At 44.5% G+C, this 16,541-nt stretch overlaps 2 protein-coding genes across 2 annotated transcripts; both read left to right on the top strand.

Moving 5' to 3' along the window:
- Positions 1–237: 237 nt before the first annotated feature.
- On the top strand, positions 238–7,847 carry cds2 (CDP-diacylglycerol synthase (phosphatidate cytidylyltransferase) 2). The gene is made up of 13 exons (XM_057034359.1): positions 238–458; positions 2,273–2,415; positions 2,556–2,652; positions 2,941–3,038; positions 3,333–3,472; positions 4,013–4,071; positions 4,239–4,321; positions 4,418–4,505; positions 4,705–4,773; positions 4,849–5,001; positions 5,181–5,300; positions 5,459–5,562; positions 5,645–7,847. Exons 1-13 carry the CDS (start codon positions 390–392, stop codon positions 5,778–5,780), a joined length of 1,359 nt encoding a protein of 452 aa, XP_056890339.1. The 5' UTR covers positions 238–389; the 3' UTR covers positions 5,781–7,847.
- A 484-nt stretch (positions 7,848–8,331) lies between these two features.
- On the top strand, positions 8,332–15,839 carry arhgap25 (Rho GTPase activating protein 25). Its single transcript, XM_057034352.1, has 11 exons — positions 8,332–8,557; positions 10,823–11,025; positions 11,608–11,695; positions 11,852–11,962; positions 12,374–12,578; positions 13,207–13,339; positions 13,425–13,498; positions 13,586–13,707; positions 13,794–13,948; positions 14,146–14,681; positions 15,473–15,839. Exons 1-11 carry the CDS (start codon positions 8,494–8,496, stop codon positions 15,672–15,674), a joined length of 1,893 nt encoding a protein of 630 aa, XP_056890332.1. The 5' UTR covers positions 8,332–8,493; the 3' UTR covers positions 15,675–15,839.
- Positions 15,840–16,541: the final 702 nt, after the last annotated feature.

The following is a 16,541-nucleotide window of genomic DNA, read 5'->3' as shown; positions in this document are numbered from 1 at the left end:
AGCTGTTGAAAGGAGTGCCATGGATCCATGGATTGTTGATACATACCTTTTCTCTTGTTGATCTAAATTATAAAGATATATCATGATTACAAAAGGACACTGCCACGCATCTTCATGCTGTACTTACCCAACAATTATGGCACTTTAATATCATGGAGGAAAAAGATAAACACTCTTACCGAAACGTGAATAATAAAGACCTTATTTTGATAACCGGAACTTGCAGGCACCTTCGTTTCCGGTTTACTTGTTGCTGCTTTGACACCCAACCATTATTGACATTGTAACAAATCTAGCTAGAAGCTTAACTGGATACGTGACAATCAACCAAACGAGAGCTTCGGAGCCACAGGACCGTCGCTGTTGTCGTTAGTTTACGATCCGCTGAGATGACGGAGCTTAGGCACCGGGGGAAAGACGCCGACCTAACGTCACAGCAGCAGCCGTCGGAGGACAAGGTAACGCTCGGCGAGCAGGATGCGACCGTTGGGCAGCCATGCTAACGCTAGCTGGGCAGCTAGCTGTTCAGAGACCCCTGCAATGTTGTCATCACAATCTTGTCAGTTCGTACAAAGCTCGGCATTTTTAACACGTTACGTTGGGTGCCGACGTTGTTTTAGTTGAATTAACCCCTGAAATTTCAAAGCCCAAACCTGCCAAAATGCGCCAGATTCCGACCATGTTAAACTTGATTGGTTGATGCTTATTACGTTTTTCCTGCGCCTGTTGGTTCAACGCCGTAAATTAACGGTTCCTTATCGTGGCTCTTCTCTTTTCCGGAATTTTTCTCTTTTTTATACGGAATTTCCTTTTGTAGAACCAGTCATTTTGAAAGTAAACAAAAAACGTATTCTATCCTTTTAATCTGACAGAACTTTACATGGATCAAATGTTTCTTGGCAGTCGTGCACGTTTTAGAGACGTTATAACGAAAATGCTAGATCAAGTTTTCTATTATAACGCTGCTGTTTGCTCCAATATGTCGGGCGAGATCTGTTTATTTTAGCAACGAGGCTTGATGGAGTTCTGAGTAATGTTCGGCAGGTTAGCTCCTGTGACAGCAGCTTCAAGTTAAATGACACCGAGTAACTTGGTAGATCGATCATAGTCCGTTTGCAGCTCAACCCTGACATCCCATAGATCGCAGATCCCATAGATCGCAGATCCCAGAGATCCCGGATCCTAGAGATCCCGGATCCCAGAGTTGTCTCCAGGACATAGTCGGAGCCCTAAAAGGGGCGTGGCTGGCCGGCTGTGGGGCATCTTTCTGGCCCATTTGGTCGGACTCCTGCGGGTTTTTCATTAATCTGATCATTATTGGCTAAAGTTTGTTGTTGGTGCAGGTGGCTGAGTGTTTATGGCACCCCCCCCCCCCCTCTGTACAATTCTATGTTTACTCTTGTCTTTCACAAATGAAATCAAAAGGCAACGACTGCATTGGTCCTGACCTGTAACCTATAATATTTTATTTTTCACATGTTACAGGACGATTACATTTTTGAAAAAGTGGCCTTCCTTCCACATTTCACCAATGTTGTTGTTTTTTCATGGCCCCAGTCTGGGTTGTGTTTTTGAAATGGGTGCCTATTTTTATCTCAAGCATCCTAAATGATGGATTCCGTCTCCATAGAAACGAGTAGGCGGTGAATGTGTGTGTGTGTGTTCTCTGTTGCATTCAGTCAGGAGGTTCTGGCAGCTGTTGCCCGTATTTGCTTTTCTGTATAACCTAAAGTAGTTGTGGTCCTGCGAACCTAATTCAATTCCAAAGTGTTTATTTTTTTTCTTTAGCATTTTGGAACCAGAATTGTTCAGGTTTACAGAGCAGGATTAATCAGAAGTATGAAATCTAATTCCTTAAAACCACATCAGGCTCCAACTGGGCCCCGGCAGCTTTTGTGAAAAGCAGCACACATCCTGTACAGACCAGTAACGCCTCTAAGTTTTCTGGTCTTTCTCATCGCCTGACTGAATAAAGTGAGGTGAATTCCTGAGGAACAGAACCGGCTGAGCGAGTGCAGGTCGACAGACCTCAGACTGCACCAGTGGGGGGTGACTAGTTCAGGCCTAATTTGGTCACCAGCAGCATCGGGGTCAGCGGGAGGATCTCCAGTGGAAACAGAACCAACCTCCATTTTCCACAGATTAACTGTGACATTCTGGCAAAATCTAAAAGAAATCCAAGTTCCTGTTTAATCCCCACGTGTAATTTAAGAGATGTGCCGGCTCCTCGTCATTCCGTTGCCTAGTTCCTTGTCTTCTGTTGGGTCGTCAGGGCTCCGACGGTGAGCTGAGGGGGGAGAAGGATGGAATGTCGGACACCGAGTCCAAGGTGGATTCAGGAGTCCCAGAGGTGCCGGTGCCCCCTGACGACACCCCTGAGGTTCTGAACAAGGCCCTGTCTGGACTCTCATCACGGTACTGTCGCCCTGCTATGATGACAGAACTGTTCTGAAAGTTCCTGCTCCACTTCCACACCTTCACATATTCCCAACAGTGGATTTGTTATAAATTTCCGTGTTTCATTAATCGATGAGCTGACGGGATGTTTCCCTCAGGTGGAAGAACTGGTGGGTCCGAGGAATCCTCACACTAGCAATGATCTTCTTCTTCTTCTTCATCGTCTACCTGGGTCCAATAGTGCTGATGGTAATTGTAAGTACAAGCCTTTCTACCTCAAAAGGGTTGCGTTTGTGTTGTTTTATGTGCGCGGCTGTTGTGGAAATTGAGCTGCGTTGCAGGTTTTATGCACTTTAGCTTTACTTGCTTTTGTTGGAGCCCCCTGGGTAACTTGAGATCATGATCTTCCAACCTTTTCTTTTTTCCAGAAGCTGCAGCCTTTATCTGATATAAGCTTCTTTCTCTTTTGAAGAATCTTTCTCTGCGTCGCTAGAAGAGCTTGAATAGGTTTACAGCTGCTCTCTGGTGTTTCTCTTTTTTCAGGTCCTCTGTGTTCAGATCAAGTGCTTCCAGGAAATCATCACCATTGGCTACAGCGTTTACCACTCCTATGATCTGCCCTGGTTCAGGACGTTGAGCTGGTGAGGACGCTCACTTGCACGTTTGCAGCATCACATTTGACAAACGTGTCACCAACACAGTTGATAATCATCATCTGCCTCTTTTCTCTTTTGTCACAGACCTCCTGAGGTTTGTTTTCTGACCCCTTTCTAGATTGTAGGTTATTAAGCCAATGAGCAGCCAAACCAGTGAATTATCATTGCTGGTTCATTTTAGCTGTAGTGGTGGTTACGATGTAGTGTGGTAGATCGCAGACACCCTGGAGCAAAAAGTAGTTTATTGATCTGATTAGCTGCTGTCTTTAATCCGCACAGGTACTTTCTTCTTTGTGTCAACTACTTCTTCTATGGTGAGACGGTGACGGACTACTTCTTTACGCTGGTGCAGAGGGAGGAGCCTCTCCGTATCCTGAGCAGATACCACCGCTTCATTTCCTTTGCCCTCTATGTCATAGGTACAAACACTGCAGCCACACCGACACCTTCGCAGAGCAGCTGGAAAAGATGGAGCTAAACTGGCAGTAAAAAGTCCCAAACTGAGACTGCTCGTCCATCTGAAATCCGTGACCTCGTTCGAGCGCTCATCAGAACTGCGATTATTTTTAGCTCAGACAGTTCTGAGTTGACCCATTATGCTAACTGGAGAAGTCCCACTTCCTGCCCTGCAGCTTGAGTCAGTCGCTCAGAGCTGTGAGAACTGGTGCCAAACAGGATGTTCAGAGGACGGAAGCACCTGATTGTCTGGTGCCGACAAGGTTCTGAAAGTAACAATTCAAGTTTCAGAAATGCAGCTTTGCCGTTATTGGCATGAGCTTATTTTCCTCACCTCAGTTATGTTCACGAGATAAAATAAAAAGCTGCTGAGCCTCCTGTTAATTCCAAGTAGGTCGAGCTAAATTTAACTGTACTTAACCAAAGATGACCGTGATGCTCAATAAATCCATGTGGTCCTGATTGTGTAATTTTTAATCACAGATTTTGTCCCGTCGTTTCAGGTTTCTGCATGTTTGTCCTGAGTCTGGTGAAGAAACACTACCGCCTCCAGTTCTACATGGTGAGTGGCCTGAAGCATTCTGGGTTATTAATGAAGCTGGCCCATCTAGAAATGGGCCAGAAGGACAAGCTCACCGAAAATGCCATCCCATCGTTTCAACATTCGCCCAAACATGCTGATTAAAATGCTTCACCCCTTTAAATGAATTTGATTTCCTCTCCCCACAGTTTGGGTGGACCCACGTGACTCTGCTGATCGTGGTCACTCAGTCTCACCTCATCATCCATAACCTGTTTGAGGGGATGATCTGGTGAGTTAGCAAACACCTACTCACATGTCCAGCTGACATCCCAAAGCTGTGCTTGAACATATTCATTATAATTGGCTTTAAATGACTTTCCAATAGGTTCATCGTTCCGATTTCCTGTGTGATCTGTAATGACATCATGGCCTACATGTTTGGGTTCTTCTTTGGCCGCACTCCTCTCATCAAGGTTGGTTCTCTCAACAACAGACCGGTTTTAAAGAACCGACTTCTCCAGACGTATTTCAGCAAAACTCCTGTGACTCCTGTAAATTCTCTGTAGACACTAATCATTTCCACCTTCTGAGCAACATCTGCCTGAAACGAAAGACACGTCTCAAATGGTGCCACATAGTTCTGCATTAATGCATTTTCTTTGTTCGTTGCAGCTGTCTCCTAAGAAGACCTGGGAGGGGTTTATAGGTGGATTCTTCTCCACCATTGTGTTTGGAATTTTGGTAAAATATGATCATATATATGCCTTTTATCTGAAAATGTCCCTATGTTGTAACTGAAGCCCGATCTCCTTCCAGCTCTCTTACGTCATGGCCAGTTATCGCTACTTCGTGTGCCCGGTAGAATTCAACAACGACTCCAACAGCTTCCAGGTGGACTGTGAGCCATCGGAGCTTTTCCAGCTCCAGGAATACGTCCTGCCCAGCATCCTGGAGAGTGCCACTGGATGGGTGAGAATCAGCTGCTTTCTCTTCTTCATCCTCTGAACTTTGCTGTCTGAAACCGTTCAGTTGTGCTCTTCAGCTCAAACGATCCGTGCAAAGTAAAATTTTGCCTTATTAATGTGGATGAACAAGCCTCTTTGAGGTGTTTGTCCCTGCTGCCTAACGTGGCGTCCCTGTCTCCACAGACCACGGTACGGCTGTATCCTTTCCAGATCCACAGCATCGCTCTCTCCAGCTTCGCCTCCATCGTGGGTCCGTTTGGTGGCTTCTTTGCCAGCGGCTTCAAGAGAGCTTTCAAGATTAAGGTAGAGAGAAAAGAAACACAGACAAGCAGATCTACTCTGTATAAATACATCGATAGAATCACTGTGTCCATTTTTGTAGGTTTGGAAAAGGTGACTTCTTAGGACTTTAACTGTGATCTGCTTATACAAGCATGCGTGTTGGTTCTTTCTCACTGTAGGATTTTGCCAACACGATCCCGGGTCATGGAGGCATCATGGACAGGTTTGACTGTCAGTACCTCATGGCCACCTTTGTAAATGTCTACATTGCTAGTTTCATCAGGTAAATAAACACATGCAAGTGTTGAAGTGTGAGTGTGATGATGGTTGATTAATCCCCCACCTCCTCCTCCTCCTCCTCTCAGGGGCCCCAACCCCACCAAAGTGATCCAGCAGCTCCTGGCCCTCCGCTTCGATCAGCAGCTCCACATCTTTAACTCTCTAAAGGCTCACCTGACTGAGAAGGGCCTGCTGCCCGTGGCCGAAGAGGTGGCCGCCTAGAGCGGCTGTCGGCTTGCCCTGAAAACGACCAGCAGAGGGCAGCACCCGGCGCCCTTGGATCTCTGGGAGACTGACAGCGAAAACACCTCAGAGTGAAAAGAAAAAAAACCCAAGTGTGTGTCATTCCATTTCATCTGAATTACAGTCACACGTTTGTGTTTCAGTTCGCATCTTCACACTGTGGAACAAAACTATCAGCTGTATCTGCCTGAAGGCAGGACGACCTCAATGTACTGACAGTGTGCTGCATATTTTATTTTTCCTCTTTTAATGCACTGCTCTGAACCCAGTTACTCGTATTCTTACCCCAGAGTCACCCCCCCATCCCTACCCCTGCGCCAAATTTAGGTTTGAATTTTCTTTATTGTGTTTGTTTTTATTTATACAAGGAGTGGTTTTATATTTACTGTGTTCTATATCTTAATGCGATGTCTGTTGTCATTTGCATCTGTTACACATTCACATGTTCATTTCATCGCCATTGTGTATTTAGTTCTTTACATCCAATGTTTGCAGGAAGTAACATTTACATTTGGGACGTCAAGTTACCCTGAAGTGTTTGAAATAGTCATTTTATCTCATAAGTGTAGCATTCCTTTAGCAGATTACTGTTGTTGTTTAGTTGTGCTCAGTTTCAGTGGTTTAGGGTTGTAGAGCAGGACATCTGAAGGTCAGCTAGAGACCAGCAGTCCCAGTTTAGCTCATCTGGTTTCATGACAGAACAGATGTTTTCTCTCACTGCCACTTTCTGCTTCTGTCGGCCATTTGTGACCTTTATAAAAAAAAAAAAAAGACTGAAGATTGTCCAGTGGTTATTTCCTGTCTGACACCCAAAAAAAACAACTTATTTAAATGAAAATTGAACAATATTGATGAAACTATAAGTGAAACTGAAAACAAGTAAAAAGCCCTGATCAGCTCTATATTATAAATTGTCTGACTGCAGTGCATTGTGGGAAATGCAGGCTTATTGGATTACGTTCCAACCTTTCCCCTGCCTTTGGAAATTGTTAAAATTTTGCAAGTGAAGTAAAACTAAATTGCTGGACAAAATCATAGGCTGTATTTGAATTGAGCTTTTTTCATTTTGTGATTCATACCCTGTTAAAACCTTTCTTAATTTTGATAAGATTTTTTTTGTTCAGAAGAGTTTCATTGATCTTTAGGATGTATGCAGGTCCAGCCAATCTGTATCTATATGTCAGCCGTATTAATTAATCCTGTTTGTCCATGGTTTGTCTCTCCAGTCAACAAATGATATTTTCCATGTTGAGAAAAGCCAAAAGGTCTCCATACCAACAGTAGACAGATGATTATGTGTCTCATCACTCAAAAAATGTATATATTTTAAATCTACGTATTTGTGATCAAGGATGTTTTTTTTTTCCTTTCCACTTTCATTCACATTTTCATTTCACTGTCATTTACATATAATTGTGAATTATTAATTAACAGTAAGCAGATGAATCTTCTAAAAAGTTGTTTAATGTGAATTTAAGTGTTATTTAATATTTTTTGTAAGAGCGTTATTGCCATATATGGGAGAGTATATTGAGATATAGCAGAGAAGTGTCCCTCTGTCTTCTTTATTGCAGCTGGCTGTTTTTAGAGTCGTCTCTATCCATGCAGACGGGACTGTTTCAGAAGGTAACACGAGCCTGGTTTCACTGCCCATTTGGTCCCTGCAGCTCATTACTGCCATTACTGCCTGTGTCAGAGTTGGCCACTAGAGAGCGCTGCAGCCCCTGTGGTCGTCTGGGAAACAGAACTTTCGTATCTATATTAAATTTATTTACTAAACCTGATGCTTGGATTGATCACGGCTATTGATTTGGGATATTGTGACACCCAAGGAACAGCAACTGTTGTTATTTGTGACACTATAGAGGAATGTATGGGAGTAGACGTGGCGTTCCCAACGTCTGCGATGTTTTCGTTTGTGTTTATTGATTTAAAGTGATTCCTTTATTGGCTTCAATACGTTGAGCTGTGCATCCCGTCGTGCTCTTTTGATGCCGCAATGTGCTTTGCTGCGATTCAACGAAATTAAAACTATAAAAAGATAAATCACGTGGAGTGAACTGGTGTCTTACTCAAAAGTGAATGAGTTTAAAATAAAAGCAAAAATTGACAGAACACACATATATATATATATATTTTTTTTTTTTTTTTTTTTTTAAATCCCTTTAATATAGTTTTTTTTTTTTCCAAGTTATTGTATTATTTGTCCACTAAATTATCCAGTATTTAACATTCTTCAAAAAAACCAAACCTAAATCTTGGTCCTTCAGACGTCAGCTAATTTTAAAGGTACAATTTTCTTAAAAATAAATGTACCCAATGCAGACACTACAAAACCGTAGCTATGTAAATGTGCGGTTTAATGTTCGTATTGTCGCCACTGTGTGCGCCAACATTTCCTTTGAGTAGAAACCCAATTTCTCAGTCTACGTGAATGATTTTTGAACCCTCACAAGAAGTCCTGCAGCTTGGCTGAATCAGGCTGATAACAGCTCTTTATTCTTATCAGAACAAGTATGAACATGGAAGTAAAGGCAGCATGAGAGGACGCGTTTAGCAACAATCAGAGCTCTCAAAAAAACAGAAGAAGGCAGACTAATACACAGGAAATAGGAAGTCTCATCTGCCTTTCTGCACTGTATGTGTGTGTGTGTGTGTGAGTGCGTGTGCGGTGATGTGAGTTTGGTGGATAATGTCTCTGAAAATACCTCGCCACTGGGACTTCAGCACCTTCAAGGCTGAGACAGTCCGGATAGGTGAGTTTGACCAGCCGTGCTGCGTTCACGGTCCAGCCATGGACGCTCCCATTCGGTGTGAGAGGTGATGTAAATGCTGAGGAAGAGCGGCTTCTAATTTCCAGTGAAGTTGAGCGCACACAACAGCGTCGAAATGCGCAAAACTGAAACCATTGCTGTATTTTCATTGATCATCCTGATGCTGAAATTTAGCTGAATTTTGTCGAATACTAAATCAGGTTGTGTTGAGTTTGGGCAGCTTATAACGGACTCACTTCGGATTCCTCCTCTCAAACAAACTCTGCTTGAGTTAAAATATCTCACTGCGGTTTCAGGATGATCAGAATCAACGATCGCCTGTGCACACGCGAGTGCAAAACTCCAGGTCTCTGGGCAAAAGCGCCTGTTTTAAATTGATGCAGCGGTCAAGGCGCACCAATGTCGTGGTCACCCTTGCACCATTACTGTCTAACCCTAACCCTGGAATCATTGCAGCTTCATGTCTGAGTTCCTCTCAGGCCTGGATAAAGGGGACTTTATTCGCTGGTGCGCTGGAGGCCTCCTCTTGTTCAGCGTTTTCCTCAGACTCACTTGATTCCACAGGCAGAAATGAAGGCGCGCTGATGTGGAGGGAAGTTCCTGTGTTATCAGTTTCAGGTCAGGTTTTATCCAGCGCCACTGACTCCCCCCCCCCCCCCCCGAGTCTTTAACTCTGTGATGTTTTATGGGAGACTTGACATCGTGAGATTGGAGTGACTTTCAGCAGGAAACTGATGCAAGAGTGCAAAACTGAGCATGACGCCTGTGAGACGCCTCTGCCACTGCGTGCACCGCAGTGACCTATGTGCTCTGAAAAGCTGGAAGTCTTTACAAATGTGTCCAGACTTTCCAAGCCTGTGAACCCTGGTTCGTTTAACAGACAGGATTTAAAACGTATCAGACAGGCTCCCGGACTGAGCTCATGTGTTGTTGGAGAAGACCTTCCAACATTCTTTATGCTGTCTATTCTAATAAATCCTGTTTAATTTTTATCATCGTTCTGTCTTTCAAATATCACAGTTCAGAAATCATCGTTCCTAAATAATTGTAAATATTTCCAGGGTTCTATGGTCCCATGTCTTGAGTGCTTTTGTGCTTTCAGTCATCATTTTCAGGGTAGTCGTGTTTTGTTCCACAGGCTATACCCACACCCAGTGGTCTAAGGTACCATAGTACCATATCAATATCAGTAAGTACCATAATCTTTGAGCTTTCACTCTGAAAAACTGGGATTATCAAGGAACCATTTGCGATACACCGTAAAGCCATTTGTAATACACCATAATGACTGAGGTTTCAGCCTGTTAAATCAATGTTCTCCTATTTTCTCCTCAATCTCTATTCACTGCACCTGGGGTCAATGCTTGCATCAAAAGCTAATGTAATAGCTAACGTAATCCTGCCAACAAGAAGTTGATAGGTGGATTTTGAAATAGGGACAAAGAGGATCTGCTGTTGTGACTGTGAGCATTTGATGTGTCGCCCAGTTGGTGGCATGTGAAGGCCTTTGGGGCGAGAGTCTGATCACAGTTGAGGGCGGTGTGACGTGCAGCTCGAGTGCTTTTTCACATCTCCAAACTGCGTTTTAACTTTCCAGTAATTGGTGGAGGGTGACATGTTGATCGTGGCTGGAGGACTGTATAAAATCTTGAGGTGGAGACCAAAGTGTTCTCAAGCCTCAGGCGACAACATGTCCACTTCCTGTTTACTTCAGTGCCGCCCTTCTTCTTTTCTCTATTGTTCACACATCATCAAGACACATTTAACAACCAAGAAAGAGAACTAAATCTTGACGGAGCCAACTGTGCAGGCCCGCCATCCTGCATGCTACGGGGAAGGGGGGCGGGGGTTCCTGGGCCATGGAGAACCCCAGCTTTGCTCTTTCATCTCTGTATTTATGCATCATGGCCACACAAAGGCAACTCTCGCTCTCCCCCCTCTCCCCCTCGCTCTCTCAAAAAGACCAAATATTAAGCAGCTCAGTCCTGTGACCTTTCTACCTTTGTGTTTGGTGGTTGCATGTTTTGACCTTCTACAGGAAACATTCTGGCCAAAAACAAAACACATATATCAGACGATGAATAAAAATAGAATATGAGAAGCCCTCTGCCACTCGCTCACCCCCAACCTTCTCAGTTCATATTCATGTTAAAAGGAGGAAGTACTCTCTTGATCCTTTCACCATTTTGCACAGGGTTTCTTTGTCTCAGTGGCGATTTAACCAACCATACTTTTGTGGCGTTCCAGCACGGTCAAAGAGTGTGATGCCAGGAGAGGGGAGCCCTGGCTCCGGTTCCCTGCGCTCCCCCAGGTCCATGGAGAGGCCCCTGAAGGCTGGCTGGCTCAAGAAACAGCAGCGGGGTTTAGTCAAGAACTGGCACCAGCGTTATTATGTGCTGAGGGGAAGCACCCTGACCCAACACAAAGATGACAAGGAGACAACAGTCCAGGTGAGATGTAAATATGTAAATACTACATGCTACAGTAGTACATGAATCTGTAAAGGTGTTGGTGTTTGGTGCAAATTATGCTTGAAGTACGGCTATCCACTACAACCACAAATGGTGTAAATGATAAAATATGGTTCCAATTTGAATGCAAAACCATCTAAACCCACCAGGGTTGAGTGGTTGAAGTGATTGTTGCTTTAACAGTGTCAGCCAATAGCAGACCACAGTAGCTGTGAGTGTGACACTTCTACAAGGAACTGAGATGATGAGATGCAGCTTGTAGTTGTGAGATGTAGGAGGAAGATATCAACTTTCTTGATGGCTTTCTAGGAAAAAGTGTGACGCACTAATGAGATCATTAATGTAGTAATTGAAAAAAGCTGAAGTATTGCGTGCGAATCATACTCAATGGGTCCAAAGACAGAACCCTGTGGGACTCTCTGTCAGCTCCACCCACAGATATTTATCTCTTTCCTGTGCAGTTTGGTAACTCTGTAAGCTGTTAGCTTCAGTATTTTGAAGGTTGTTCTTTTATTTGTGTGTTTTTCCTGTTTATATATCTTTTTTTTTTAAAATCTCCAGGCAGTCATCAACATCCGACACAGTAAAGTTAATGAACTCCCTCTGAATTCGGAGGACCCTGCAAAGTACCTCTTCGAGATTGTACCACGTAAGTGCAAGTCTACAAATAATAGCACCTCCACATCCACTCACATATGCCAGGAGTTTTTGTTGTCCTGTCAGAGCTAACCTGCTAGTTCCTCCTGTGCTGCTTATTATAGAAGTGCTGCTTTACCCTCTTTATATGTTAATTTAATTTTTGCAGGGTCAACGGTTGACAGAGAAAGGTGCCCCTATGTGTTCATGGCAAACTCTCAGACTGACATGGAGGAGTGGGTCCGTGTTCTGCGGAGAGTCACCGGAGTCCCAAACGGAGGTTTGGTAAAACTTCATGTTCTTAAAGAACCTCAAGAGCTGCAATTCCAGACAACTTTAGACACCTTGGGGATTTTCCTTTACCCTGTTATCGTCCCGTTGTACAAACTATGTTTTGTCTTTTTTTCTTGTTTCTTATCAAATTTAAACTCCAACGTTCTAAGTTAATGTGCAAAGTGCAGTAATGATGTGGTTCCCAGTGTGCAACTTTCTCATCCTATTGCTGTTTAACTTCAAACTCACCATTCTCATCAATAATGATCACAAATTTCTACTTTAAAATCTTTCTGGTAGCACAAATTGTAACAGAGTCCTTCGCAAACATAGTAAATGTGCTGATAGCTTCAGTATCTCTCCGTGTGATGAAAACTACCTGCATTGTGCTAAGTCCAGCCTTTCTGCTTATCTGCAGTGTTTGGAAAAAGCCTGATAGACACTGTAACATATGAGCAGCGATTTGGGCCTGGAACGGTGCCCATCCTGGTGCAGAAGTGTGTGGAGTTCATCGTAGAACACGGGCTGACCGAGGAGGGCATTTTCCGTCTCCCAGGCCAGGACAACGCTGTCAAACAGTTCAGAGAAGCCTTTGACGCAGGAGAAAGACCCTCCTTCCCCAGGTAGTGCACCCTGGAGGTTCACATTCACTGTACCACCATTTCCTATTATAATCCTTTGACCAGGACATGATTGATTTGTTTTCTCGTGGTAACTATATATACCTGTAAATCACTGGTCACAGCTATATAAAGGAAAAACCTCGAGCAGCAGAGGCATCATTTTTTCTGAGGAAGTGAAGGAAGGCAAAACGATGCAAAGGCTGATAGATTTCTGGGTAGAGTGCAAATACCACATCCTGTTCTGGTAGACACTTAAGGGGAAACTTGTGTTGCTCAACTTCATAAGGTCCTCCAACAAACCTCTAGAGTTGCTAACTTGGCTTTGTCCAGCCTTCACCAAGACGTTCACTAAAAATGTTTTAAAGTTGGCGTGTAAATATACTATTAAACCAGTGATCTTATAATCATATCTCAAAAAACAATGTTTGACGAGACAAGGTGAGTGTAATTTTGGATCTTATATTTTTTTATTCACTAGAAATTCAAATTTTAATCTAGAAATGTGGTTTATTGACATCCTATTTTACAGAAGTCATGGAAAAGATAACATGGCATTAAATCTCATAAATGCAGAAGAAACACTTAAAAAAGAAAAATCATAATTTTACATGAATGCCATTGCATGCAGTGACACAGACGTCCACACGGTGGCATCACTGCTCAAATTGTACCTGCGGGAGCTTCCTGAGCCGGTGGTGCCCTGGACTCAATACCAGGACTTCCTCGACTGCACCAGCACCTGGGACTCCAGCAACACTGAGGTAAACTGGACTTTATTTTAATGAGTGCATGTGAAGAAGAGCTCATGTGGTTTTATGTGTGGGTGTTTTTTTATGTTTCTCCCAGGCGTTGGAAAAGTTGGAGCAACAAATTGCACTTCTCCCCAGAATCAACTACAATCTTCTTAGTTATATCTGCCGGTGAGTGGATTGTGAAAGGAGAAAAGCAACATGGGAGTTTCCCCAGGGGGTCCCGGCTTGCGTTTGATGCTGAGTTCTGTTTTTCAGGTTTTTGTTTGAGGTGCAGCTGAAATCCAGGGTGAACAAGATGAATGTGGAGAACTTGGCCACAGTGATGGGGATCAACCTGCTCAAACCTCAGGTAGAAGACCCCATCGCTGTGATGAAAGGTGAGGAGCAAACATGAATCTGTCTGGACTCTGTGGCCCCGAAATTCATTTAAATGGACTTCATTCACACTTCTTTATTTTTGCAGCGACTCCTCTGATCCAGAAGCTGATGACAGTCATGATCAGCCACCACGAGACCCTGTTTCCTCCATCCAAAGATGTGCTCCCCACTTCCCCCTTGAACAAGGTGGACAACCAGAAGAACGCTCCGCGAAGCTTCGTTGGCTGGGAGTCTGCAGAGGTACGAGGAGCTGGATGCTCCATCAGTCCCCACCCGTGCAGAAGATGACTGGCTAAATGTTTCTAGTTCCTCTTATTATTGTTCTGTGCTCAGCTGTCTGGTCCATGTTGAAAAACAACTGTTATTTAAAGAAATGTTGAAATCTGTAGAGTATTTTCAGACGCATCGTTGACGCTGTCTTTGTTTCCTCCTGTCAGATGGTGGATACGTCTCTGTCTGAGTCTCCCGAAGAGGAGGAAGACAACGACAGTCCCGCTCCAGACAAAGGAAGCTACAGCCCCCAAAACAGGCCTTCGTCCCCATCCTCAGACCACTGGCATGGAAGTCCCCGCAAACGGACTCAGACCCTGCCTTCCTTCAACTGCCCCCTCACCGGGATGGCAGCCAAGGCTGAGGCCCTCAATCGCTGGAGTCGCATCCAGGAGAGCTCAGAGGACAAAAGCGGGACCTTGTCCGAGGACATTTTTAAGATCCTGGACCTCCGGGGATCAGGCTCCCTGTTTGGGGGGTCTTCAGTCAAGACCAAAGAGGGTGAAGAGACGTTAACAACACAGTTGGAAAGCGACAGCACAGGTTCTTCCTCTGCTGGCTCTCAAAATGCTAACAGTGAAGGTCAGGCCACCCTGGTGACATCTCCACAGAAAAGTGCAATGGAGGTGCTGGAGGACACCTCAGCTCAGCACCTGGAGAGCAGACCTGAGCAGCAGAGCAACAAACAGCAGCTCTCGGAACGGTGAGGAAACTCCGCCCCCCACTTTCCCTTTGTAATCCAGTTGAAGTTAAATTTGTTATATTTGGTTGCAGTTAAGGGCGGCACGGTGGTGTGGTGGTTAGCACTGTGGCCTGACAGCAAGAAGACCGGGTTCGATCCCCGGTTGGGACTGATTGGGGACTTTCTGTGTGGAGTTTGCATATTCTCCCTGTGCCTGCGTGGGTTCTCTCCGGGTACTCCGGCTTCCTCCCACAGTCCAAAGACATGCATGATTGGGGATTAGGCTAATTGGAAACTCTAAAATTGCCCGTAGGTGTGAGTGTGAGAGAGAATGGTTGTTTGTCTATATGTGTCTGCGATTGACTGGCGTCCAGTCCAGGGTGTACCCTGCCTCTGCCCATTGAGCTGGGATAGGCTCCAGCCCCCCCGCGAAACCTCAGTGGAGGGACAAGCGGTCGAAAGTGAGTGAGTGAGTGAGTGGTTGCAGTTACTGGTAGTTAGTTTTAATGTTATCTTGTAATGACGGATGTTGGCCAAACATGAAATGGGTAGTGGGAGTTTTATATTTTGAGAAAATAACTCCTTTCCCGTTAGTTGCTCAATCCCTCTGGAAAATTACGTCTGTTTTGGCTCAGGATTAATAGCTGGCGTATTACTGGGGAGATTTATAATTGAGACCATCTGGAGTGCCCACACAATGCAATGTCCCCTTTAATGAATGGTTTTGCTTACTCAGTTATACTCAGTCTAAAGAAAATAAATATCTGGATTTGATGTTTGGTATAATGATACTTTACACATGTGTTGTGCAGGCTGCAGCAGGAGAACATGGAGCTGCGAGCCAAAGTGGCAGAACTCCAGTCTGCTCTGGCCTCTGGTCACCGCCGTGTGGCCGCCCTGGAGATCTGTCTGAAAAATGCAGAACGTAGCAGAGACGAGGCCCAGAAGCGCAACGAGGAGCTCCAGAGGGACATTCAGCAGTTTCTCATCAGTCGGCCACAAGCTCCCACCTAAAAGCTCAGTTAGCCCAGTTCACCAGTCCTGGACTTTTTGGCCTCGGTGTGTTACTTTCACATTAAGTTGTTGTGGGAACATTCCTCCTCCGGTGGGATCCTGGTTTATTTCCACTGTTTTTACTGCCTGTGCCTCAATAAATTATTGATGTTAACCACAGAAAAACAGACTTCCTGGTGAGGTGCAATGTTCACTGCTGGGGAATTTTGGTCAAACATCTGAAGTCAGATAAAAAATACAAACCGAAGTTCTGCTACCCTCCTGAGATACAGACACAGGGCTGGATGATGGATTAAAATCTAGAATCCAGTCCAGATTACCACCACAGATAAAAGCTATTCTTTGCATTTCCAGTTCTCATTCCCCAGGTTCCTTTGATAATTAGCAGCATTTGTGTTTGCAACCAGATTGACCGTGAAGGTACCGGAGTAAATTCATCCAGTCCAATTAGTCAGGGGCGTCAGTAACTTTGGATCAACAGTTCAAGCTCGAAGATTAAGGGTTTATTCAAAAGAAGTGAGAATCTCTGAACTGGTAAGGGTCGAGAGTGCACCGAAAGGCCCGGCATGCTGAATGTAACTGCATGAATATGCCTGTGGTGGTTTTGTCTCTAGGATTTAATTTATCTTTCTACGCTACGATGCTCATGCACGTTCTCTAAGGTGCTGGCACTCGTCGTCACACTTTGCCCGCTGGTTGACACCTGGTCGCCATCACAACAGAGCTCCGTATATATTCATCTTAGTCCTTTTTAAACTGCATTTTTCTCCCTTCACTGCTGACGTACACACAGCCCCCCATCACACACACACACACACACACACACACACACACACACACCACCACCACCATCTGCAGATTTCATCA

The sequence above is a fragment of the Takifugu flavidus genome, chromosome 5 (genome assembly GCF_003711565.1).
Source record: "Takifugu flavidus isolate HTHZ2018 chromosome 5, ASM371156v2, whole genome shotgun sequence".
NCBI lineage: Eukaryota > Metazoa > Chordata > Actinopteri > Tetraodontiformes > Tetraodontidae > Takifugu > Takifugu flavidus.
This window is presented reverse-complemented; position numbering and strand designations above follow the sequence as displayed.

Coding starts and splice junctions, on each gene's coding strand:
- arhgap25 (XM_057034352.1), top strand. CDS start 8,494: ATGTCTCTGAAAATACCTCGCCACTGGGACTTCAGCACCTTCAAGGCT. Junction 12,579..13,206: donor GAAAGACCCTCCTTCCCCAG/GTAGTGCACCCT, acceptor CATTGCATGCAG/TGACACAGACGTCCACACGG. Junction 14,682..15,472: donor AAACAGCAGCTCTCGGAACG/GTGAGGAAACTC, acceptor TGTGTTGTGCAG/GCTGCAGCAGGAGAACATGG.
- cds2 (XM_057034359.1), top strand. CDS start 390: ATGACGGAGCTTAGGCACCGGGGGAAAGACGCCGACCTAACGTCACAG. Junction 3,473..4,012: donor CTTTGCCCTCTATGTCATAG/GTACAAACACTG, acceptor CCGTCGTTTCAG/GTTTCTGCATGTTTGTCCTG. Junction 5,301..5,458: donor AGAGAGCTTTCAAGATTAAG/GTAGAGAGAAAA, acceptor TTCTCACTGTAG/GATTTTGCCAACACGATCCC.